The sequence below is a fragment of the Varanus komodoensis genome, unplaced genomic scaffold (genome assembly GCF_004798865.1).
Source record: "Varanus komodoensis strain SLA01 unplaced genomic scaffold, ASM479886v1 scaffold12, whole genome shotgun sequence".
In the NCBI taxonomy this organism is placed as follows: domain Eukaryota; kingdom Metazoa; phylum Chordata; class Lepidosauria; order Squamata; family Varanidae; genus Varanus; species Varanus komodoensis.
This window is the reverse complement of record NW_025335349.1, coordinates 16,092,960-16,117,614: the sequence shown is the minus strand read 5'-3', so window position 1 is coordinate 16,117,614 and position 24,655 is coordinate 16,092,960. Positions and strand designations below refer to the sequence as shown.

Below are 24,655 nucleotides of genomic sequence, written 5' to 3'. Positions count from 1 at the left end.
AGGTGGGGATAATTAAAAAGCCATGATTTAACTGATCTGAAGAAATCTGGGGTATAATGGCAGAATGAGAAGGATGGAATGGGGAGAGATGTGAGTCAGGCCTTACAATGCTGGTAAAAGCCCAGTGTAGATTTCTTCCTAGAAAAATATCTCTTCTAAGGGCTTTCTATGTGCTTTTCTACTCATGGAAAAGTAGAAAAGTGGTGGTGATGGAGATAGCCACTGCTGGATCTCATTCTGCCCACTGGATGCACAAGAGCCTCTGAGTTTAAAGGCTTACTTGAATCTAGAATAGGGGCAACAGGACTGTGTCCTAATGCTCTAAAAATTCTCTAAAAATCTAACAAAACCATATGTCCATGTCCTTAAGACTGTTTATGGACAATATCCAAATGGCATTTTTTAAAGTCTCCGTTTCCTACCCCTCAGCCCCAACATTCTGGTTTGCTTCAAGCAAGCTGGGAAAAGGAATATTTTAAATGAGAACATTTAAATATGAATTTGTACAGGGCAGAAAGGCTCAGCCATAACTTGAGGAAAAGTCAACACTGGCAGACATTATTAGAAGTAATTAAGGTTCATTGAAGATATTGGCTGCATTCACACATGATGCTAAATCGTGGTGGAAACCACCATTGCATGGTTTGTTGTGTTGTGTTAACCCAGGCAGAGTTATACAGCATGGTATAAGGATGGTCTCCATGTAACCACAGATAGGAACTATGGTCTATACTATGGTTTCCATGCTTCACTGTGCTTTGTTGGATTGTGTGACTCCAGAAACAGTCTTTCAGCAAAGCACAGAGTCCTTCAGAAAGGACAGTGGCTGCCAGCATTGTCCACTCACCAGATCTGCCTAGCAACAGAGGAGTCAGCTCCAGGGACATGCCAACTGACCACTCTGTGCGTCCTTTTGCCTCTCCCTTCTTGCTGCCCACCTGTGGCTTTGGAATCGTTGGCAGTGGAGAAGTTTGCTGCACTACTTCCAGGAGCAGCACTACCTCCCTTGGAGACAGCCGTGTTTGGCCCTCCTGTCAGGTCACTGCAGTTTGCACAAACACTGCTTGCACAATGCTCTGCCTTCCTTTTTCTGGCAGGAGCATCACTGCCCTCCTGCTACAGTTGTCCATACATGAGAGGAGCACATGGGCTGAATGAGGAACATCAGCAACATGGTAGGTGTCCCTAAAAGCTCATGTCTCTCATTCTGCTTCCCACCTTCTCCTCCACTCCCATCGTGTCTCTGTCCTTGAAACTGTCAAAAAGCCCCATCACCTCCCCCAGCTCCTGAATCCACAAGCACCTACCACTGCCAGGCCTGAGACACAGGAGGGACATTCCCTGATTTCCAGGTGGATCTGAGAGAACTACCCATGGAAGTTCTACCAGCAGAGCCTCCGTACCAGCATAGTTACCAGCCTACTACCTGGCAGTAGTCATGTTGGAAAGCCCCTCAGGGATTCCTGCACACCTGGCAGAGAGATGCTGTGTGTAGGTGTGTAGACAGATGTCTGTGCAGTTAAGGAGAGGGCCGTGCCAGGTGTAGAGAATGGCAGAAGCAAGGCACCCTCATCCAGAGGCTGGATGCATGCTGGCATGGGGTAGAGAATGCTGTGTGGGCACAGCTGCGGACAGCAGAGCCTACACACCAGACCTGGCACACTGTTTCTTTGGCACAGCCACCCTTCCCTTGCCCCTGAGCCCCATGTGATGCTGCAGAAATAAAACCCTGTTTCGCAACACACCTGTGCTTCCTGTAGAGAGAACCCCCTTGGCTGTGGGGCTGCGTGGAGAGGAGCAAGAACCAGCACCAGTAAGACAGCTCATAGTGTGGTCTGGAATGGGGGGCAGGGTGCCAGGGTGAGCTGCCTTTGTGGGCACAGTGTGGCTGGAGATGGAGAATGGAGCTTCTGAGGAGTGGGGTGTGGGGCACCAGATGAGGCTATCTGCAACTGTGGCATGGGAAGGGCAAAAATAGTGCACGGAGTGCCTAGGCTGATAACGTCCATGTGCCCGCCTTAAGACGGAGGCAGCCCCTTCCAGCATGTGTGAATCCTGCACACAGAGTGTGAACAGATCTTCAAGGAGGGGCAGAGACAAGGTGGGGCCTGGGTGGAGATGCTTGCATGTTGGAAAAGAGCATGGCAGCACAGGGAAGTGCTATTCTAGCGAGCAAGCAGTTGCTTTGGCTGAGCAGCATAAACAAACAAATACATAAATAGGAGCAGGGGACTGAAGACATACCCAGGGAGATGCTTGGAACAATGAGGGAGAGGCAGCGGCGTAGGCAGAAGCAGTGCACCCTGGGATTGAATTTCAGCAATGGGGGTGACGGATTATGAGCTGCCATTAAAATAAATGATGTAGGAGGATGGACATGATGCAAGCACGGGGTGCTAACTGCACAGCGTGGTTTAGTGTTATCAGTGAATTCAGCATTGTCATTTAACACAAGAATCCCACCACAATTGCCTTGCCAACTCTCTGCCATCATTTTAAAGGGTTGGCACAAGCAATCTTCTTCCATAAATAACCTTCTGCAGATTGGCTTGCTCTTGTGACTACAGAATAAAAGTCTATGTGCAATGCCAGGGCTTGGTTTCTGAGGGCCCCTGGGCAGTGACCTTCCCTGCCTTGGTGAATCTAGGTCCTCACTTCCAGTGGCACCAGCTGCTCTGGTAAGCCTTCCTCTTTCTTCTTCTTGCTCCCACTCACTTGCTTGATAAGTAGAGAGGCAGTGGTACCTTCTCCTCCTCCATCACATCACCACTATTGTTGGTGCCAGAGCAAGAAACAAGTAAGCAAGCAGACTGCAGTCATGAAGTGGAGAAATAACTTCTTGTCAGTGGGCTCCTGCTGGTAGGGACAATGGAACCAATTACCTACAGAGGTTGTGGGCGCTCTCACACTAGAGGTATTCAAGATGCAACTGGGCAGCCCTCTGAGAGGAATGTGTTAACCTGGAGTCTTGCGCTGAGCAGGGGTTGGATCCTTCCAAGTCTACTTTCCTGTGACCCTATGATTCCATCTTTGTCTACCCATTCCTGCCCTTGATGTAGGCCTTGAGTACTGAGAACGGTTTCGGGAGAAATGTGTTCTGACATAAATTTCAGCTTTACCACATATTTAATCCATATGTGTGTTTACTACAACAATTTAATGTTATTGGCACTATTGTTTTGATTTGTTGATATGGCACTCCAAGTATTGCACAACAGTAAAATGAGTGGAATTTCACCAGAACACGGTCTATGATTAGGCAACATATGAGACAAAGAAAAAAGGAGAATAATAGAGGAAAACACCTTCTCCTACATGTACTTCTCTCCCCCATGGGAGAGAGAATAGGAGCTCTTGTTTATTTAAAAAGCTTAAGCATGCAAAGACAGCATATTTCAGTTGGAGAGGATTTAAGCATCTTTTTACCGCATGTGAGGCCACACATAAATTGCTACTCCTGAGCCAATTATCAATTATTATTTGTACAGAATTTCATTAAGCATGCACTGAACAGCAGTGGGGGAAGTGTGGATGCTTTTTTTCTGCATCTTCTCTGTAATAACGGAGGACATAAACTACCAGGTTAGGCTGGATAAAAATAAAATAATATTAGTAAATCATGATCATAACTGTAAAACCAATCAATGTGGAACAGGGAAAGATATGACAGAAGGCTTGGAAAAATATTTGCACTGCCTACTTCTGCTGTGTAACTAATGCAGCAAATGGCTATTTTTCTGTACAGTTGACAGGACAGTGGTTCCTCATTTCGAAACATTCTCCCCAAAACTAAAATTTGGATTAAAAAAAAAAAGTAGTTGGAAAAGCAGCCATTTTATGATCTTTGGTTTCCACTGCAAGTATCTGTCATCAGTTCTATTTTAATTTCAAACATCCTCAGCTTTACATACCACAATGAACTGGTCTCAGACATATATTAAACATGTTGGTTTTTACTGCATGGCGTTATCCTGTGGTGCTCTGCAATCAATTACTGTTATACCACCATCATTAATAATTTTCTTAATGAAAATGATTCTGTTGATCTCCGTTGTATTTTAATTATCAGAGTTAAGCATAATTACACTGCAGCTCTGAGCTGGCATGTAGACTCCTTTAGGGCGCAATTTTGTTTTAACACACTGATAATGTAATTTTACATTGTGTCAGTTGTTTAGTTATTATCCAGTCATACAATTCCGCTGTATTCCTGATAACAGATAATAACCTTAGCACCTCCTATATCCTGAAGTCATTTAAAAAGCAATATTAGAATTTCACAACTAGCTAACTTAATCGCCTTATGATTTTATAATTCCCACTGCTAAATATTTTTACAGGCACCTTCTTTTACCAATGCCAAACATACACATTTCTTGTAAAAAGAGGGGGGCACAATTTAGGTAAATTACACATATATGTATGTTTACAGTCATGGTCTTGTTCGTCACCTCGTATCTTTGCTCTTTATTATCATCCTCTTGTTTTCTTACACCCTTAATCGAAGAGTTGTAATTAACAGCCTAGCATTTTGTTAAATAGCAGATATTCAGTTTGTTATTTGCCTGGTCTGAGTATGTATTATGCTTAAACAAGCAATTAGTTGATGAATGCACGCTCTGATCTACCTTTGTCGCTGTCATGCTTCTACCTGGATCACTTGTGGCCCAAGACTGGTATCTACCATTGCGCTACAAGTCACCAGTTAAAAGGAACAACGTGCACCACTAGTTTCCTGTCCTGAATTCAGTCCTTCTCTTGGCAGAATGGAGATTACCTAAGGAGTGCAGTCCAACACATTCTGAGGCAATCGCACAAAAGCCCCGAACTTGGAGACATAGGCATGGCAATCTCCACAGCTGCTCCACTTATCCCATGTATTTACTCAAACAGCCATTTCAGCCATCCAGATTTAGTGCTGGGAAGGGAAGGAATCGCAGGTAATAATGAAAGAAAACGGCATAAGCTGACATCCCCAACCTCCTCCACTCTATCCCCACGGCTTGCCCACTTTTGTCTCTGGGAGGCTAGGATGCACCCTTAGAAGGGCAGCCAGCATAGTTCTTTCCATGCCCACTATGGGGGAGGAGGATGAGAGTGGGGTAGAGGCTAATCACGCAACTCGCTTCCCATTGGGACTAGCCTGATTCTTCCAGGAAGCCACAAGTAGGTCTCAAATGTGTTTGTTTATTTATTGCATTTGTATGCTGCCCCATGGCTGGAAGGCTCCCTAGATGGCTCACAGCATAATCCTAAACTATAATACATAAAAAATATAAAGTAAAATAAAGTAAAATAAATGGCAATAATAATGAAAACTATAAAACATCATAGAGTAAATATATAATATCAATACAACAGGAGGATAAATGCATTATAAACAATAAAACAACAATGAATAAAACAATAAAAACAATAAACCAGCTTCAAGACCAATAATCCTTATCTAAAAACGGAAACTAAATGAGAAAGTCTTAACTTGGTGCCAAAAGCAAGGTAAAGTGGGTGCCAGTCGCAACTCCCTTGGAAGGGAATTCCAAAGGTGAGAGAAGGCCCTGTAGCTACAGGCTTTCCTGAAGTGAACTGCAGATTCACTTAGCTATTATGGTTAGTACTTCCATAGCAATGGGCTTCTGCACTTATAAAAAGCAGAATTCTGTTTTTCAATATATTCTCATCCAAACTTTCAATGGGATGCTAAGCTAAGTGGCATGCAGGGAAGCATCCACACAACCTCCACAAAGAATTCAACTTTGTGTATAATCAGCAAAATGATTAAACTTCCTATATTTTGTCACTTTATCCTTCTCCAGATGAAGAGCATACTCCACATAGTAAGCTAGAGGTCAGGAAGAAGAGTTCTAGGCTAGCTTTCTCTCTGATGTGTGCAAGTTTTGCCTGGAGACAGAATTGCATGTGCAGCTGTTCAAGCATGCAAGCCACAACCTTTGGTATGGTCTGGTATAGTCCAGCAATTGTTTCATAACCTTACCAGCTGTTTGGGTAAGCAAGGCAGATGGGGAACACACAGGAGCACTGCCTTCAATTTTAAGGGTTCAAAGCCAGACATGTTTAGACAGAAAAAAAAAATGCCCCAACATGTCTAGCATTCCCAAAATCAGCATTGCTGGCTGAGAAATGCTGGGAGTTGTAGGACTTAAAAAAATCTAATCCTGCTGAGGGCTGTATAATAAACATGCCATCTTATATCTTTCTACTTAGAAGCATTTCCCTTTTCTGATCACCAAGCATGCATGAGGAAGCTGGACAATGAAGAATGCAGGATGGAAGAAAATTGATGTGTTTGAAAAATGGTGCTAGAGGAATGCTTCTTGAATACCCCAGGTCATTAGAAAGATGAAAAAGTGTGCCCTAGATCAAATCAACCCAGAAAATTTCCTGGAAGCAAAAACGATGAAATTGGTGGTGCTATACTTCAGGCACATCATGGGAACACAAGACTCACCGCAGAAGACAATAAGGCTACGGAAAGTCAAAGGTAGAGGAAGAAGAGGAAGACCAAATGTGAGATGAATAAATAAAGGAAGCTGCAGCCTTGATATTACAAGAGCTGAGCAGGGCTGTGAAGAACAGGCCGTTTTGGAGTGTTCATTCATTGGGTCACCATAAGTCAGAGATGACTCGATGGCACATACCTTGATGGAATTGTAGCCTAGGACTATGATGCTGCAACAGGATCTGTCCCTCTTAATCTTCTTCATGGCCCAGGTGTGGCATGTCACAGAAAAGCAGGAGTGAATGCCAAAGTATGTTGGATGGAAGGGAAGTAGTTTGAAGAGAATTGTGGGAGATTGGAAGAGGGGGAAAAAACTCATCCATATACATTATGGATTTCTGTTTCTGACCTATCTCAGTGCTAAAGTTCTACTTTGGTTAGTTGCAGAAACATTTTTATGCAAACAGTCCTTAATACCTTTCAGAATAATTTGCAGTTTCTCATGCATAGGAAATATTTACTGTCTACCAACATCAAAATACTGTGCTGTTTTCTGCTTCTACAGCAATGAGTCACAGTAAAGATTCATTCCCCTTTAGGCTCGGGTTTTTTCCTTAACCAAATCAGGTATTTTCAGGTTACAACATTAATTTATTGGTGTTTTGTAATTATAAAAGGAAGAATGCATAAGACCCTGACGTATAACTACTCATTTTTAAACATGCAAATTCCCCGTTTTCAGTGTTTCAATTTTCAAAGGCTTGTAGCAGTTTAAAGGCAATCCTCTTATAAGTGTACAAATTGCAATGATTATAGGAACAAGTTGTAATTGTTTCTAGTAAGTTTTAGTAGCCTTTGATGTTATGATTAGTGTTTTGTATGTTAATATAGTGATATGGGTACTTATTTGCCTGGATGGTTGTATGCAGAAATGGTCACTAGGTTGCCTCAGCAAACAATCTTTCATCTCAGTGGGTCTGTTTGGTAAGGAAGAAAAAACCTAAAATAAATTGCTCTAGAACTGTGCAATTTCTGAAGTAATCACAAAGCACTGTGACTGGGGATTTATAGCATTTGAAACCTGAGCTTAGTTGGAAATGCTGGGTATCAGTGGGGAGGGAAATAAATACAACATAAACTATGCTAATGGGGCATTACAGCTATATCCACAATGTCTGCCTTGATTGAGTCTCCTAGTACAAACACAGCACCACAGGTTGGATTTTGCACCGTTTCTTCTAAAATTCAAACCTTTAACCGCTGACCAAACCAAAGCAATCATGACAGGAGAAGGAATGACATTCAGTCTAATAAAGAGCAGCTCCTAAACATTGGTTCACTGATATAACTTAAATTCTAACTTTGCTCCATATCCGCCTGACAGCAAAAAATCTAACTCAGAAGCTCAGCTGTCTATTTATTCTAGTGGTTCCCAACCATTTTTCACTTGCACATCCCTTGGCAGCCCATTTCTATAAATTATCAGCAAAGGGTGCAATTTGTGCCTTTTGTAATTAATATAATTGATGTTATTTTGAATTGCTATGTAACTGTAACTGTAAATAAATAGCCCAATAATGAGATTAAAAGGCAATGGAATAATAAGATGAACAGACATTCTGAATGTAAATAGATTTACATTCAAAACTCAAAAGAACTTGTCACACTTCCAATTTTACAACTTTTGACTTGTATTTTGTTTTATGCTGTTGAGTATGTGCCTTTTCCCATCATCAGCATCAGCATCACTGCATACTCCTAAATGTTCTAGTTCATACCCCCTGGAGTACACATACCCCAGGTTGGGAATCAGTGCCGTAGTGGATGCAGTCCTGTGAAATTTCTAGGGAAGTTGAATGGATTTAAGCAGCTTGTGTCTTCTGCATCGACTAGAAGCCAGTAACACATACAAAATATCCTTGTATCTCACTATCAGATCCTAGGTTATCATTCTGGGAATCACTGAAGTGGAAAGTAGTAATAACCATTGAATCTAAATCATAATAATGTAAAGTTGCTCCTAGGTAGGGAGCATCTGGGCCTATCAGGCTTTGTGAAGTTATTCTGTCTTTTCTGCCTTTTATGTTGGTAAAAGATGAAAAGCACTGGGGAAATACAGGAGAGTTTTAAACAAAAGACAATATCATCTAGACACTTTGCAGAATTCCATGATAAAGCTTCATCCTTAATACTAATACATTCCATACTTTAGTATAGAAGCATTCTAAATAACACTGTGCTGTTATCAACACAGAAACTTTTTCTTTTTTTTAAACAGAGAGACATTTATATGCTCCTCAAGCCAAAGTTAGCTGCCATTTATTTTCACTTCAGTGTAATCCTTTAGTCTTCAATAACCTGAAAATCATGATTTTGATATAATTACAAAATAAAATTAGATCAGTCTTCTAGAAAATAATTTGATTCCTCAACTCAAATTTTCATTTTGATTTTCTATGAGATAAAAACCCCAGACTCAGTTCCTCTTGATGAATCTCTTCCAAAATTCTGGCATGTTTAGAGTGAATTATAGTGTAGAAAGCTACTTGGAAACTGAATCAAAGCATTTGGCATTTGTAAAGTTCCTGAATTTCAGAATAGTCAGGAAAACCTAGGACATAATTTGAATAACTGCTTACATGGCAAGTAAATTGGGCAACTACGACAGCCAGTGTGGTATGGGTGGTTAAGAGTGTGCTACTGGGACTCAGGAGATCTGAGTTCTAGTCCCCATTCAGCCATGACACTCACTGGGTGACTTTGGGCCAGCCACAGACTCTCGGCCCAACCTACTTCGCAAGGTTTTCATTGTGAGGATAAGATGGAGAGGGTGAGAATTATGTAAGCCACCTTGAGCTCCTTGAAAGGAAAAAAGGCAATATGTAAATAAATAAAGGCAGCAAACTTTTATCTCAAACAATGCACCAGGTATAGAATGCTTTGCACCTGAAAAGAAAAAGAGTGTATTCTCTATCTGACCGTTGGAAGATAACACTATGTCTCCACTTCATACTCATGTATCATGTTAATACATAAGGCACAACACATTGTAAAGAGATCAGAAATAGAGATATAGGAGTTTCTATATGTATGACAGAAAACCATATCACCTTTGTACCCCACATGCCCTCTCTGTTATGCAATGGGCACGTTTCATCAGCACTGCATTAATGCTTTGCAAAGAAAGTGGAAGGAAAATCTGCTTGTGTTTACCTTTGCTGTACACGATGCAGTTGTTTTTGTTGTCTTCCACTCCTTGCCAAGTCACATCCAGCAGCCACTTGGGGCCAGCAGTCAGCACCATCGGGACTGGAGCCTTTGTCTTCTGGAGAAAGGATGATAACAAACAGATGCCATTTGCTTGCCTTGATTAAGAACTTGAATAATAATAGTAATAATCATTTTATTTGCAAACAACTAAATCTCCAAACCCATAAGCCAAGGCCTTATTCCCCAGCCTCAGGACTTTAAAAAAATGTGGAAGACGACACAAGCTGCAAAGCTTTAGTGCTTTCACAGATCTGAATGGTGGAATTATTATCAAGGATTTTTCTGAATGATAGCGCTGGATCAGATCTCCAAGATTAGGCATATCTCTGGTGGCTTAGAATTATAAAGGGAATGCAGATGACTTTCACAGCAAAGAGCCAAGTGTTTTGAAGTGAACTTTAGATACATTGTACTTCATTATCAACAGAATCTCGCTATTTCCTGAAACAGACAGGAAAGAATGTAAAGAATCAGTATCCATTTCAAAGCCCTATCCTGGGCAACATTTCTATTAGGTGGGAAATTATTCTGAATGGATAATGTAATTTTTTCCTGCCTCTTTTTTTCCCCTACTTGATGACTGCTGATGTGCTGCTTTACTCTTGCTGAAATAATAATGCTAATAATACCACATGCCATCTCCAAAGCCTAATGTTAGAAGCAGCAGCCAGAATAAATTCCGATGAAGTCCAAAAGAAGAGGACAAAGCATCACACTCATCCCTTGTTCACAAAATCACACACCCAGGCAGAGAGACAATGGCACTTTTTTTTAAAGCAAATGGCAATTACTCAAAAAGTGTCTGTAGTTTGCAAGGTAAGGTAAAACATTTAAATTATTTTTAATTAAGTTTCAGGGCTATATCTAGATGGAAGGAATGAAGTGATCTGGAGCTTAGTAAGCCTTAACAACTGTTCTTTACAGTGGCTGGTAGTAAAATGCCATTTCGACATTTATCATTCACTAGCCCTTGTTCTTTATATCAAACATCATGAAACTATGACTCAGAGTACAGATACAATGGGAAGGGTCTCGAGGTAATATTCTACGAGGTTTCCCCCCACCCCTCTGAAGTAGATAAAATCTTTTTTCCAGCAGCTCCAAACCTTTCTCCGATAAATTTTCAGTTTCCATGACTGACCATATGCTGGGAGCATAGATTAAAACCTAATCCTATGGGACCATTGCACCAGTTTAGGGACATTGTTAATGACATAATATGTTCACCATGAGACCCAACATGTATGAATTGACACTGTGAAACTATAAATTCCTAACACTTGCATGCTGCAGCACTGGAAAGTTTAATTATTTCATTCATATTACCCATGAGAGTATATTTAATGATTATACGGCACAGTTCTGATACAGCAGGAATGGGCAACTCACCTATTTTGCAGGGTTTTCCAGCTATGATGGGATGGAATTGAAAACCCACACGCCTAGTATTTGGATGTAACCAAGCTACATGCTTAGGAAAGTGTGCTTGTTTCAATAAACTACTGTTAATATTACCTGAAGTTTAAGGTTTGGTGAAGAAAGCACACTAGCCTTAGTCTTAACACTAACGCATACTTTGGTGTGGTATCCAAGCCAAATCACTGACAAGTAGCTTGTCAGGAAGAAATCTATGTTGCAACAAATTTTCCATGTAAGGAACAACACTATAATTTGAGGAATTCATATATATGTTTTATCTACTTGTACACAACCCAGTCATGAAGGACATTTTCATGTCTAGGTTCATTGGTCAATTCAAATGGAGACTGTAGCCAGGAAATTTGAAGAAGAGACTTGGGAGTGCCACAATGAAGGAGCTAGGGAAGATCATCAAGTGTAAGGGCGTTTCACTGGAAACCACAAGATCAACCATACCATGTATTCCCAATCACTCTATATGGATGTGAAAGCTGAACAGTGAAGAGTGCTGGTGTGTTTCCTTCAACACCGTGTTGGAAACCTATGTGAATACCCTGGATTGATAGAAAGACAAACAAGTGAGTCCCAGAAGCAAAAATGACAAAACTGAGGCTGTATCACTTTGGGCACATCTCAAGAAGACAAAATTCCCTGGAGAAGATAATCATTCTAGGGAAAGTTGAAGGTAGAAGGAGAAAAGGAAGACCAAGTATGAGATGCATTGACTCTAAAAAGGAAGCCACTGACTTGAATTTAGAAGGGCTGAACAGGAATGTCATGGATAGGACATTTTGAAGAGCCTTCATTAATAGGGGTGGCCTGACTTGCTCAATAGAAGAGCTTCAGGAAGAGAATGGGATGGGCTGGTGACCTCACAAGAACTTGCTGCCATCACGCCTGTGCTATCGCTGGGATCTGGACTGAGGGAGGGATGGGGGGGGGGTCCAAGTGGCAAGAGGGCCACAGAACAGGGCTTTGTGTTGGGTGGTCCTTGGGGACTGCATGTTGGACCACCCTGGATTAGAAATTGCATCGGGCTTTTTTGGGGCCTCTGTGAGCTGCAAAATAAACTCAAAGAACAACAAGCAACTCATGAGCCTTGGTTTGGCCATCGCTGGAATATAACAACAAATATAATAGAAGTGGAGATGCTCCATGTGACTGTGTTGTTCAAGTAGCTTGGTTTGAATGGGATTCCTTCTTACATGGAAATGAGATGGATAAAGCATCTCAACTTGCCTTACACACTTGTACTCACTTGTACTCACTTGTCATCACTCAATCTACTATGATAGCTTTTCAAAGAATGTGGTACAAATATCAATCATTCATTTAATCAATTTATATGCTGCCCATCATATAAAAAGGTACTATGTACAGATCTTTCCTTAGGTAATGGTCCCTGCATATAACTTTCATATTCTTACTTTTAGTCCTAAATTTCCTAATAGTCATAGTCAAAATCATAGTCAAAGGATACAGTACTACCTGTACAACCAAATATAATGTCCCACTGGAAGCCATTCCTTAAACTGAAAAAGCTGGCAGTGTTGCTTTCGAGGCAAACCAGGATAGATACTGTAAGGCAGGGGTCCTCAAACTTTTTAACCAGGGGGCCAGTTGACAGGTGCTGGTGCTGGACGCGGGCCAGAAAGGTGGTGTCAGTGGTGTGTGCGGGCCGGGCCAGGGGCGGTACGTGTGGGCGCGTGTGCTGAGGAGGACACACAAGGCAGCAGCTAGCTTGCTTGGGGATCGCTTTCTTCAAGTGAGCAAACCGCTGCCTCCCTGCGCATGGGGTGAGGTGGGCAGCGGGTCCAAATGGGCATGGCAGGCCAGATAAATGGGCATGGCGGGCTGGATCCAGCCCCCGGGCCATAGTTTGAGGACCCATGCTCTGAGGGCATATCAAGACTGTCTTATACCAAGCCAAAGCTTTGGTCCAGACCCTTGTTGTCTTCACTGACCAGCAGCAGTTTTCCAAGGTTCCATCTCAGCCCCACTTGGAGAGGGCAGCGCTTGAATCTGGCAACCTCAGCATGCCAGGCTTGTGCTCTTCACCCACCTGTCTGAATTTTAATAGTGCCGTTTCTGTATAACTGCCGGTATATTAGCCCATGGCATGGCGTTGCACAGTATTATTTATTATTATTCCATTCCATTTATACCTGGCCTTTCTTCCTCTTGCGAGGAACTTGAGGAACTAAAAAGATTCTCCTCCTGTCATTTTATCCTCATAACAACAACCCAATGAGCTTCATGGCTGAGCAAGGACTTGAACCTGGATGTCGAGAGTCCCAGTCCAATACTCCACCATCTACACTGCCTCCACACTGGGCAGCCCCCTTTCCAGGTGCCTTAGACCTTCTTTAACTTAACATTTCCCAGCAGTGCCTGAAAAAAGGAGATGGTTGCCCCACTATGAAGTTTCTGAGACCCCATATTACAAGCACTGTATGCAATGTTAAGTCTATTAAACATCAGCCAATTGCACAGATCTAGTCGATAATGTCTTTCTAAGATATAAAACTTCTGATTTGTAATCTCCTCCCTATCACCACCCCAAAAAGGAAAAGTAATATTGATAGTAAAAACCCTGCAAAATCAACCTTGCATGATTAATACTTGCAAAACATTCAGCCTTGTCTCCCTCCAATTCACACATGTGGCACTTGTGCAGCTTTCCCCATTCATTTTTGCAGAGGGAATGAGTCCACCTATGTGCAGATGCATTGTCAGAACTGAAAAAGATGAGGTGGCATAAACGGAAGATGTCTGTTTATGAATCACAGCTCCTGTGTTCATTACATATTGTTGGATTCAGCCAAAGGGTGATATTCAGTGGCCTGAATAAAGAATAATGCCAGAAAGGCATCTTCAAGATGATCTTATCCCAGGCCACTGAACTGTACAGTGACTGCGCACAGAGTAGAAGTCCTTTTTAAAAAGTTAAAATCCAACCTATTAGCTATTTGACAGGGAAGGGTGTGGCAGGCGAGAAAGAGGCCAGTTACTATTTCTTAAAACTTGAGGTATGTTCTCCAATCCAGAGCCTGGCTGAGTTTGCATTTCACGATTTCATTAACTGTTTATTGTGCTTACAGTGGGAACATAGTACCTGTGTTTGCAAAACCAACTTATACCAAAATAACTTGAACTGACTATCAGTATAAGTAGCAAAGTTCAATCTTTTTTTCTATTGGAAAATAAAAAAGTTTAAGGACTAATATTGTAACATCATGGGAATATGGGCTATTCTTTCATCTTATTGTGGTAAAGGTTAGCTGGTCATTGCCAACACATATGGTGACATTTGCTGCTGGATTTATCTTTATGTTGTGATTTGTTCTTGTAAAAAGAGTATCAAGGCTGTAGACACCTAATAGAGACAGCTTATGCTCTCATACACCACAATTATATATTACTATCTCCTTTTTACTTAGATATATAGATTTAGCATGTTAGAGTTTACTCCTATCTTATGCAGCTATCATAATGTTAGAAACAGCATACCAGGTTGCTAGAAAAATGCCTCACACATTGAGTTAAATATTACTGCTTTTGCCTTAAATATTTTTCAGTTGAGTGTGCTATTACAGTTTCAGGCCTCCTTTTTTCTAAACCTACAGCTGGGTCAATTTAACAAGGGCAAAGTTTGATCTCTTAGGGAACAATTAGAATTTGCTAATGCAGATAAGGGGGGGTGAGCCAATTCCCACTTTTTCCCAATCTTTCAAGTATCTGGACAAACAAGTGAAATGACCCTTAAGTGCTGTTTATTCAAAAGTCAAGAGGTTAATGGAGACAAAAATAGCCAATAAGAAGCTTTAAAATTCTTTTACCTTGCAACCTTAAAGGAATCCTTAATAATTCAGTAAACTTAGATAACATTGCTTAGAAACATTTGTAGCATCAGTGGTTTACATATTCCTAACATAAAATAAGGTCAGGGACGTTTATACATTCAGTAGAAGCAAGAGGTAAAACTGTTCCTGGATTCTACAGTTCAACAAACAGGATCCGCATGCTACTCTGAAGGAGAAGGAGAAGACAGAAAAGAGGTCTAGGGAATTCTAGATAAGCTTGAACACTGGGCTGAAAGCAAGAATATGAGTTTCAATAGGAACAAATGCCAAGTCCTTCACCAAGGAAAGAGAAACCAAATGTATCAATAAAACGATGAGGAATATTTGGCTCAACAGTACTGCAAAAACAAAAAAAAACTCTTGGTGTTATCGTGGACAACATGAGTCAACAAATGTAATGTAGCCACAAAAAGAGCAAATACTATTTTGGGATACATTAATGGAAACATCACTTCCAAATCACAAGAAGTATTAGTTCAGCTATACCCTACACAAGACAGACCTCATCTAGAATACTGTGTCCAGTTCTGGACACCGAAATTTAAGAAAGATGCAGAAGAATTAAGCATCTTGCAGAGGAAAGCAAAAAATACGACCATCTGGGGGTTGGAAACATTGCCCTATGAAGAGAGACTGAAAGAACTGGGCATGTTCAGCCTTGAGAAAAGAAGACTGATGGAGTATATGATAGCATTCTACAAGTACCTAAAAGGCTGTCACAGAGAGGAAGGACATGATCTGTTCTCATTCATACCAGACTGGAGGACATGGAATAATCAGCTCAAGTTGCAACAAACCAGGTTCAGGAAAAAATTCTTGTCAAAGCAACACGACAGTGGAACCAGCTGCCTAGAGAGGCCATGGGCTCTCCCACCCTTGAGATATTAAAAAAGAATAATCTGAGTGGGGTGGCGTAAATTGGTGTCCTTCAACAGCAGGGGTCTTGCCCCTTGGGAGAGGGAGAGGGAGAGATCATCAGCATCAGTGTCTTGGCATATGGAAAGCCAGCATGTCAGGAAAAAGGCCAGAACACTTTTTTTCTTGACATAATGATTTCTGTGTACAAGGAAATTTAAACAAGGGAGCATTACAACATCTAACATGCTACATCTGCAACTGATGTGATACCGCAACAGCCACACTGACTGATTATATTAGAATAGTTCAAAATACACATCAGGAAAACAACTTGACCTTAAAATGTTAAAAAAACCAAGAAAAGCAAAAGTTTATATTTTATTCTTCCCTTCAGAAGAACTAGGAGACAAACCAAAAAAATTCAATTAACTCCACTTTCTAATTATGCCCAAACCAGAAATCTGTTGGCTGTTTTGTGGTTTTCTGGGTTTTCTGTAGTTTTGAAATGTCTGCAGGGTTGAAATGTCTCTCCTAAGGCTTAGTTACTGGCAGTAAGAGTTTTTCATTAGCATGTGCTGGTATTTTGGTATGCTGGGCCCCTTTTACTTTTAACCATAAGCCCCCTTTGCCCTTAACCCCACCAATCACTGGAATACAGGCTCTGAGAGCTTCTTCAAAATTGCGTTTGGTCCAACATCTGACAGGTCCCACACCACTGCTTTAGCCTGACAAGTAATATTATGGTTCTGCAATAGCATAGTTCTTGTTTCTTCTCAAGCAATATTAGAAAGTGAACATTATTTTAAAAAAAAAAAGTAAGCAGCCCATGTAATGTGTAGGAGGAAAAGTGAGCACTGCTAGCCACTTAAATTCTTTATTGTAATCCTTCGTTATCACCAAAATAAAGGGATGGCCATCACTGGAAGTGAAGGGGGATGTTTATCAATCTGAAATTGAATGGAAGTTTATTTGGAAGTAGGACACAAAGTAACTTCTTTACTCTGCAATGAATGTTCCTGATTGCTTAATCAATTGGTTTTAGTAAAACCTAGAAAATATTGAGCCAGGTAGATGAAGAGCAAAGGACAAGAAGGTCACAGTCTGCCACTAGAAAATACAGATTTATTAATATGAACAATGTCTGATGCATTTTGACAAGTCTTCCTAGGGCAAAGGTTCTTGTTGTATGCCGCTGCCTAGTTAAAACAACTCAAGAATATATCTCACTTGAGTGAGTTGAAGTAATGGAGATACTGGAATAAGATACATGGTGACCTTTTATCCTTCACAAATATTGAAATGCAATGGCCAGTCTTAATGTAATAAATCATTACTTTCAAAGATTAGACTAAGGACTAGCTTTCTCTTTGGTATACAAAAGTGAACACATTCTCTTGCTCTTTCTGCATTTTTCATTTCTTCCAGGACAGACCAAGTACAAGACGCTTTACTGTTCATGGATAGTATATTTAAAAAGCCATCATCACCACCACCACCACCACCACCACCATCATCATCACTGAAGCACACAAGAATGCACAGTAGTTTTCTGTACGGCTTGGGGAGGGGGGTTGGGTAGAAATGAAGCACTGAATGGAAAATAAAAATGAGTATTCACAGATGGGATCCCACAGGACAGCTGGGATTCCCTGCAACTAGAGAAACCCAACTGTTTACCCCAGGAGATGATCACTTGACAAGCGACACACCGTTTCTGCACTTGACAGACGTTCCAAGCTTATAAGAAAAGCAATTCACAGAGATTGGAGGATGGGGAAATGTATGTTCAGATTGTATTACTATAATTGCAAATCTGCATAGTTTTACATGTTAAGAATGCCAAGAACTTGCCAATAGCTGCGGCTTTCAGCTGCCCCAAGAATGCAAACAAAGGGCAGGACAGCATGCACATAACTTTCCATGTGGTCCATGTTATGAGTTGCCAATAAAAGTGCAAGATTTGGTATTTGGCAGAAAAGTACACATCCTAAGAATCACCACTTTCATTTTACTTTTCAAAAAGATTGAATATATACAGCACATTTCAGCTTTCGAATAATATTGAAGCAAAGTTTGACAACATGCTGGATCTTTGACAAAGGGCTCAGAACCCAAATGGTGAACCGGGTAGGCTTTCAGTATTCTTCCCATAAAATCTCACCTTGTAGGGCCCATGGACATCCAATCCCCATGTCCTTCATGATATAAGTTTCCAGTATAAGCTTCATATCCATTTTATCAATATTAACATTTGGGACAATTTACACTATTTTTTTTGTCCTTTGTCTATCAAGCAATCTTGAGCATTTTCAGATATATAGTTAAGGGATAATCATGGCAGGAACTGCTGGAAATGGTCCTGCTAACTACAGAAACTGCTTCCAACTATGGATGGACACATAAAAGCATTTTGCTACATGTTCTACTAGTCATACCCTGCTTGCATCTAATGTGTGTTGACTCCTGCTAACATGAACACTCCGCACCCAGAGGATCACATTTCAGGTTCCCTTTCCTTAAGTTTAATTTTAATTTATTTTAATTTTGCAAACAGAGTACAGGGGAGCAGATAGAATACTCAACTAAAACGATACATCTGTCTTGGCATGTCTGTGTTGTAGCCACCAAATGTTATTCACCTACAACATAAATATTTTCCCAGCGATTACTGTGGCAAATCAGAGAGAGAGAGAGAGAATGAGAGGAAGGAGGAAGGAGGATAGAATGACGTAAGGGAAGTATGATAAATTCATTTCATTTTTTAAAATCAGAATTGACCAAATTCACACTTTCCAGATGAAACATGAACTCAGATGAAATCTCACATTTGAAAAATGTGCGTAAGAATGCATACTTTGGGGAAAAAGCACACAAATACACTTCGATGGAAGAAAGATGCGTACATGTCCAAGTTGTAAATAACTGATACATACATAGGAAAATATGCACAGATTTTCACATGGAAATGGGAAAAATACAAAACTCACACTCTAATATGGACTTGAGTCCAAATGAGTTTTGAGATGGTGTTTTGGAGAACTTCACTAGGGTCATATTTTGCATGTCTGGGCATCCCTAAATGAAAGTTGATGTTTTAGAGTATCATACCGTTACTAAAACTATTTAAATAGATAAATAGACTACTAGTCAGTTTTCTTCAGGTATGGTTTAAATTTAATTTAATTCCTTTGTCAATTTACAGCTACTTATTCTAAATCGAACTATCCCCTGACAAGTATATTGGACTAGCCTCAAAGAATCATTCTAATTTCACTGAAAGGACCACACAGCCCTGCATCAGTCCCTTAGAGAATTAAGGCTCAAGTCTGATCTTCTAAGACTTAAAGAATGTGTACTTTGGATTAGGCTATATATCTGCAAATCTGTTGCGTCTCAAGGGGAGTATATGCTGCTAAATACTCTGACCTTCCAATGCACTGTATCAAATGTGTGGCTATGGAATATAAGACTGTTTGCATATGCCTGCATTTTAACACTGATTTAATATATGATAATGTGGTAAAATCCTATTTTCTCTCTCACATGTGCTTGTATTAGAATACAGACATAATTAAGTTAGCTATTATATATTCATTTGCTGGGGGTCATAATGGGGCAAGAGGATGAAAAATCTTTTTAGATCATGCAAACCCAAGGAGAATGTCTCAAGGAATCACTTAAAAATGAACTTCTTGCAACTCTAAATACAACTTTTAAATAAATGATCCAGACTGACTGTTACTACTAACACCCAAACTTGATTACAATACTGTAAATTGGAACTTTAACTAATAGATGACTTTTCTTTTAGGCTGCACTTTCAATGTTCCATTTCCTCACATGAAAGGAAGAACTAGGAATATGGTCGGAAGCTTTAACACGTACACTCCCCATGCTTACCATAAGGGTGGCAAACATGACAAACAACCCTTCCAATTTGAAACTGGAGAGTCATGTAGTGGTTCCCGATATTCTACACAGATCTCAACCTCTTCCCCAGCTCAGACGTTTCCCAAAAAGCTGGGGGGGGGGGGTTGGCAGCTGCAAGTTGCTTGGCCAAAGCCACAATAGCCTTTTCAGCATGACAAACATGGAGGTGGTTGATCGCTTCCTGCCATTCCCACAGATGAAAATACAATGCCTGGAGTAGCTTGATGAGCCAACTTTTGTGCAAATGTTAGGATTCTGGATATAGATGGTGGTAAATGTTTTAATTTTTCACTGTGCTCTCAAAAATGTGAAAACTGAGAACTATCAAAACAACTATTACCACTACAAGTTGGGTGAGCCCACTGGGGATTGAAAAGCCTCCTTCTTCTGTATTATTATTATTACAAAACTAGAAGTATCTGTCACAATATATGCTTATCTCAGGTGAAAGACTGTACACACCTGTCTTATCTGACACCAGCTCAAGAAAAATAAATTAAAAAATATACCAGTATACACTGAAAAAGAAATTTGGCTAAGGCTGTTTCAGACATCAGGGGAATGGAGAGGCATTGAAACTTGGTGATTTAGAATGAGAACCTGGAAGATCCAGGTTCTAGTTCTCACTTAGTCATGAAGCTTATGGGGTGATTTTGGGCCAGTCACAGACTTTCAGCCCAACCTACCTCACAGGATTGTTTTTGTAAGGATAAAAAATGGAAGAGAGACACCATTGGGTTCTTTGCAGAAAAAAAAAATGTTGAGATATGAATGCAATGTAATCATATATAATATGAAGACCGGGCAAATTTATGATAGTTAAATAGAAACTCCACATTCATATTCAATAGATGACTAAATAAAACTTAGTGAGGAAATAGCAGCAGAAAAGGGTTATTTATACCATGTGCTGCTTCTGGGTTTTCCCCAAGCATCTGGCTTCCAACTGTAGGGCTACCTCCAACTGTAGGTGCAAGGCTCTTCTGTTCTTATGTCATACATCATGTTTACAAGGTGCACACCTGTTTGCAACCATTTGTATGTTTGAATTTACATTCCACCTAGGGATGTGTGTACAGGAGAAACTCAAGCTTCTTGAACTTTTCCAAATTTAACCTCAAGAGTTTGTTCTAGCTCATGTCCTTATCAGAATACCACCTTTGTTCTTTTCACATGAAAATGCACGTTTCTTCCAAAAACACTTAGCCGCTGCATTCGTCTTAGAAATATACAGATTTTTTCTCATTGATAGAAGTGTCTTTGTGCTCATTTTCCACAAGTAAATATTTTGCACGTGCATTATTAAAATGCTGTACAACGATTTTTGGATGTCCACCAATCGCATTGCTCAGGGCTCTACCACTGTGCAGTCAGTTTGTGGTATCTGCATTCATGATTGATTTGGGAGATGTCCACTACTTAAATTCTGATCAAAACTGAATCAAAAGAAAATGCATGTTTCAGTATTATTTTTCTTACATTACAAAGATGTTGTAACAAGTAAGCGAATAGAAATTCTGGGCATTTTCTTACACACACCCCTTCCAACCTGGCAACAAGTCAGCATAGAGCAATGGAGCCAGAATGCAACACTCTCACAAACAAATTTCCTCTAACCTATTCTGAAAAAGAATCAGATACATAATCAATCTTCCAAGGAACTCAAGGCAGCATACGCGAAGACTATGCACCTCTGGTCAAATGACCTTCATGGCAGAAGATATTTGAAACCATGCCTCCCACATCCAAGTCCTTCATGCTGTTCTGATAAAGAGTGTATCAATGACCCCTCCTATGCTAAAACTTTAAAATGCAGTGATTCCTCTACCTTAAATAGCTCAATAAACTATAAATAATAAAGCCCTAGCACATTTTACAAACTACAGGTGAACAGTCCTGGTTTTGCTACAGTGAAAGCTGTAAACAAATTTACACAGCTGCCAGAGGTGGTCATGTTCTGTGCACCCGGGTTCACTGAAGGCATGCCTTTTGGTGGTTCTAGTCATGCCTTGCTATACAGCCTTCTAAGGGAGGATCTGTCCATTTCATTCCCTTGACTCCTTGTCCATAGCAAAGGCAAAGATTGCAAAGCCCCAGTGGCTTAATATGTTATTGCAACCACATGAACACATTTCAACCACATGGACACATTTACCTCAATTAAAATTAATCCATTAGTACCTTTTAAAAACAAAGTATCTCTAAGGTACACAATCTCCTTTGTGTGTAAGTTTCAGGTTTAAGGTTTCCCGGTCTTAGCTTTATGGATGTGATGGACAGACATACACATAACTTTTAATTACTTTATTCAACACCATGTAAAATATTGTGCAAACTAGAATGTCATTTCCTAAATAGTTAATAAATCATAGTGCTTCTTGGTAGATAAATTGATGCAACAATTACTGCGAAAATAGGCAAAGCCCTGAAGATCACTCACCAAGCAGACCCTAGAAAATAGCCAAGCCTACACTTTATACTTGCAGTACCTATGCATACAAGTATCAAAGGAAAGCCCTATTTCCTCCCCACACCAGTGGAACACCAACTGATGTACCTCCACTGTTGATTACAAAACCAAAAAAGAAGCTCCTCAGTAGCTTATCTTCAGTCAACTAGAAGCCAAGAGGAGTTCATCCTTCCATAAAGAACCAGGTCCGTATTGAGCAGCATACTCACAGCATACCCAGTTGCCCTTATACACTAAGATAAAGTAACTAACAAACAAACAACATCTCACTAGCACTGAAGCCATGCCAATCTAGCATAACATTGCTCCATTTTTAATGCTCCTGTGGACAACCTATAGCTTGTTAAACTCCATCTCCCATTCAGTGGCATGCTGGCTGGGTCTGACAGAAGTTAGAAGAAAACATCTGGATGCCCATGAGTTGTACATTCTTGCTTTAATGGCAGAAAGAAAGATTATCCCAGACATATTACTAGAAAGATCTTGTAGATATTTGCAATAAAACTTAGCACCAAAACAAACTGCCCATGGAAAACAATCCAATGTGGAGTGTTCCCATCCAATGTACAATAAAGGCCTTGGATGTGCAAATCAGCAGAGAGATCTAGTCTTGCATACTGGTCCTCTCCTTACAGCCCTAATATCGAAAGTTTTTGTTCTGAATTTTAAACTAATAAAGAAACTCATTGTATCAAACTGGAAGGAACACTAGTTAGTTGAAACTGGTTTTTTTCAAACATTGTATAAACCAACTATGCTTCATTATCCCTGCTTATTAATAAACTATGCTTCAAAATAAAGAGTTCATCCCATTCTGCTGGTCAAAAGCAAGGAGCACACATAGGGTTCCTCCTTGCTGCCAAAGAAGGGAACACACAACCCTTAGGCTTGCTGCAATTATGCATATAATACCAAGCCATTATGTAGCATTACAGACCTAACTGAGAAATCGATACATGCCTTAAAGTATCTTATAAAGGTAAAGGTAAAGATTTCCCCTTGACATTAAGTCCAGTCATGTCTGACTCTAGGGGGAGGTGCTCATCTCCCTTTCCTAGCCGAGGAAGCCCACGTTTGTCCGCAGACAGACTCCATGGTCACGTGGCCAGCATGACTAAACATCAAAGTGCACAGAACGCTGTTACCTGCCCACCGAAGTGGTACCTTTTTATCTACTTGCATTTGCATGCTTTCGAACTGCAAGGTTGGCAGGGTTGCAAAGTATCGTATATACATCTGCAAAAAGCAGAGCGTGTTTTACTATTAAAACTATGTATGAGCTGTTTCTGACTCGAAACAAACTTGTCCATCACACAAATGTGCCTTCTTGTTAACACGCAAACCAATCTCATATTGCAACTTTCCATTCAAGAGGTATGGTGCACTGGTTGTGAATTCCTATTCTAGTCACTACATTGTTATCTCAGTTGATGTCCACCCACCTAAATGGGAGAAATGTGCACTATGATCATGTCACCCATGAAAACTCCATCGCTCCTTTCTTTCAGCGTTCTGTCGTATTCTGTCTTTCCTACACTGTCAGCTGGTGGTTTCATACAACTGTCACATATACCAGTTTTATGATTCAAAAGATTCAACTTTTAGGGAAGCTGAATCTTTCTTCTTGTACCTGCCCCACATTCTTTGCCACAATGCATATTTATTTATCTATTATTAGACTGGTATAAAAGCCTCCTGTTAGCATAGCAAAACCTGAATGCTAGAAGCCAAAAGATAAAAAGATGGCTAGGTCACCAATGCAGAAGTTGGGAAAGCTGCTTTACTTAATTTTTTTGTGATTTTTAAGCCTCCAGAGTCCTGAAAAATCACAGCTCCAACCCGCCACAAAAAGAAAAAGAAAAAGGGTAGTACATATCACTTGGCGCTAATTGGCAGCAACTGCACAAGGGAGACCTCAACCTGCCACCCAGACTGAGTGCTGCCCTCGAGATATCACTCCCTCCAGGAGAAGTTTGAAGCCATTTGTCGCATGGTGCATAGAGTTTGCATTCTCCCCAAATACATATATATATTTACTTTCAGCATGCCAGATTTAAGCAGCGTTAGCTGTGAATACATTTATATTTCAATGCCTGACCACCGGACAATCAAATAATTAGGATTTTACCATCAGCACTAAGATGTCAATGCTGAAACAGAATATTGCATGGATTTTAAGAGACAGGAAATCTAGAATTATCTTCAACACAGTGAGGAATCTTGGAGGACTTGTATGCCTCCCAGGACCATTCAAAACAGCTCACCTTTCATATATCAAAAAGTTTGTCACTTATTCCTCCAGGCACCCTACTACCTGCTCTTAAATTATTGCCATGATCTCACCATCTATCCGACTAGGCTGGAGAATTAGCAGTCAGAGATTTTTTA

General features: G+C 40.4%; 1 protein-coding gene across 6 annotated transcripts in view; it reads right to left on the bottom strand.

The window, feature by feature from the left end:
* The window catches only part of ZFPM2 (zinc finger protein, FOG family member 2), a 357,598-nt gene that overhangs the window by 124,312 nt on the left and 208,631 nt on the right, over positions 1-24,655 (bottom strand). For 5 of the 6 annotated variants that reach the window (XM_044421773.1, XM_044421774.1, XM_044421775.1 and 2 more), the window contains one exon: positions 9,671-9,782. In XM_044421773.1, coding sequence (XP_044277708.1) covers positions 9,671-9,782 — 112 coding nt within the window. Of the gene's footprint in view, positions 1-9,670; positions 9,784-24,655 lie in introns of those variants that run through there. The other variant, XM_044421777.1, reaches the window with a different exon arrangement.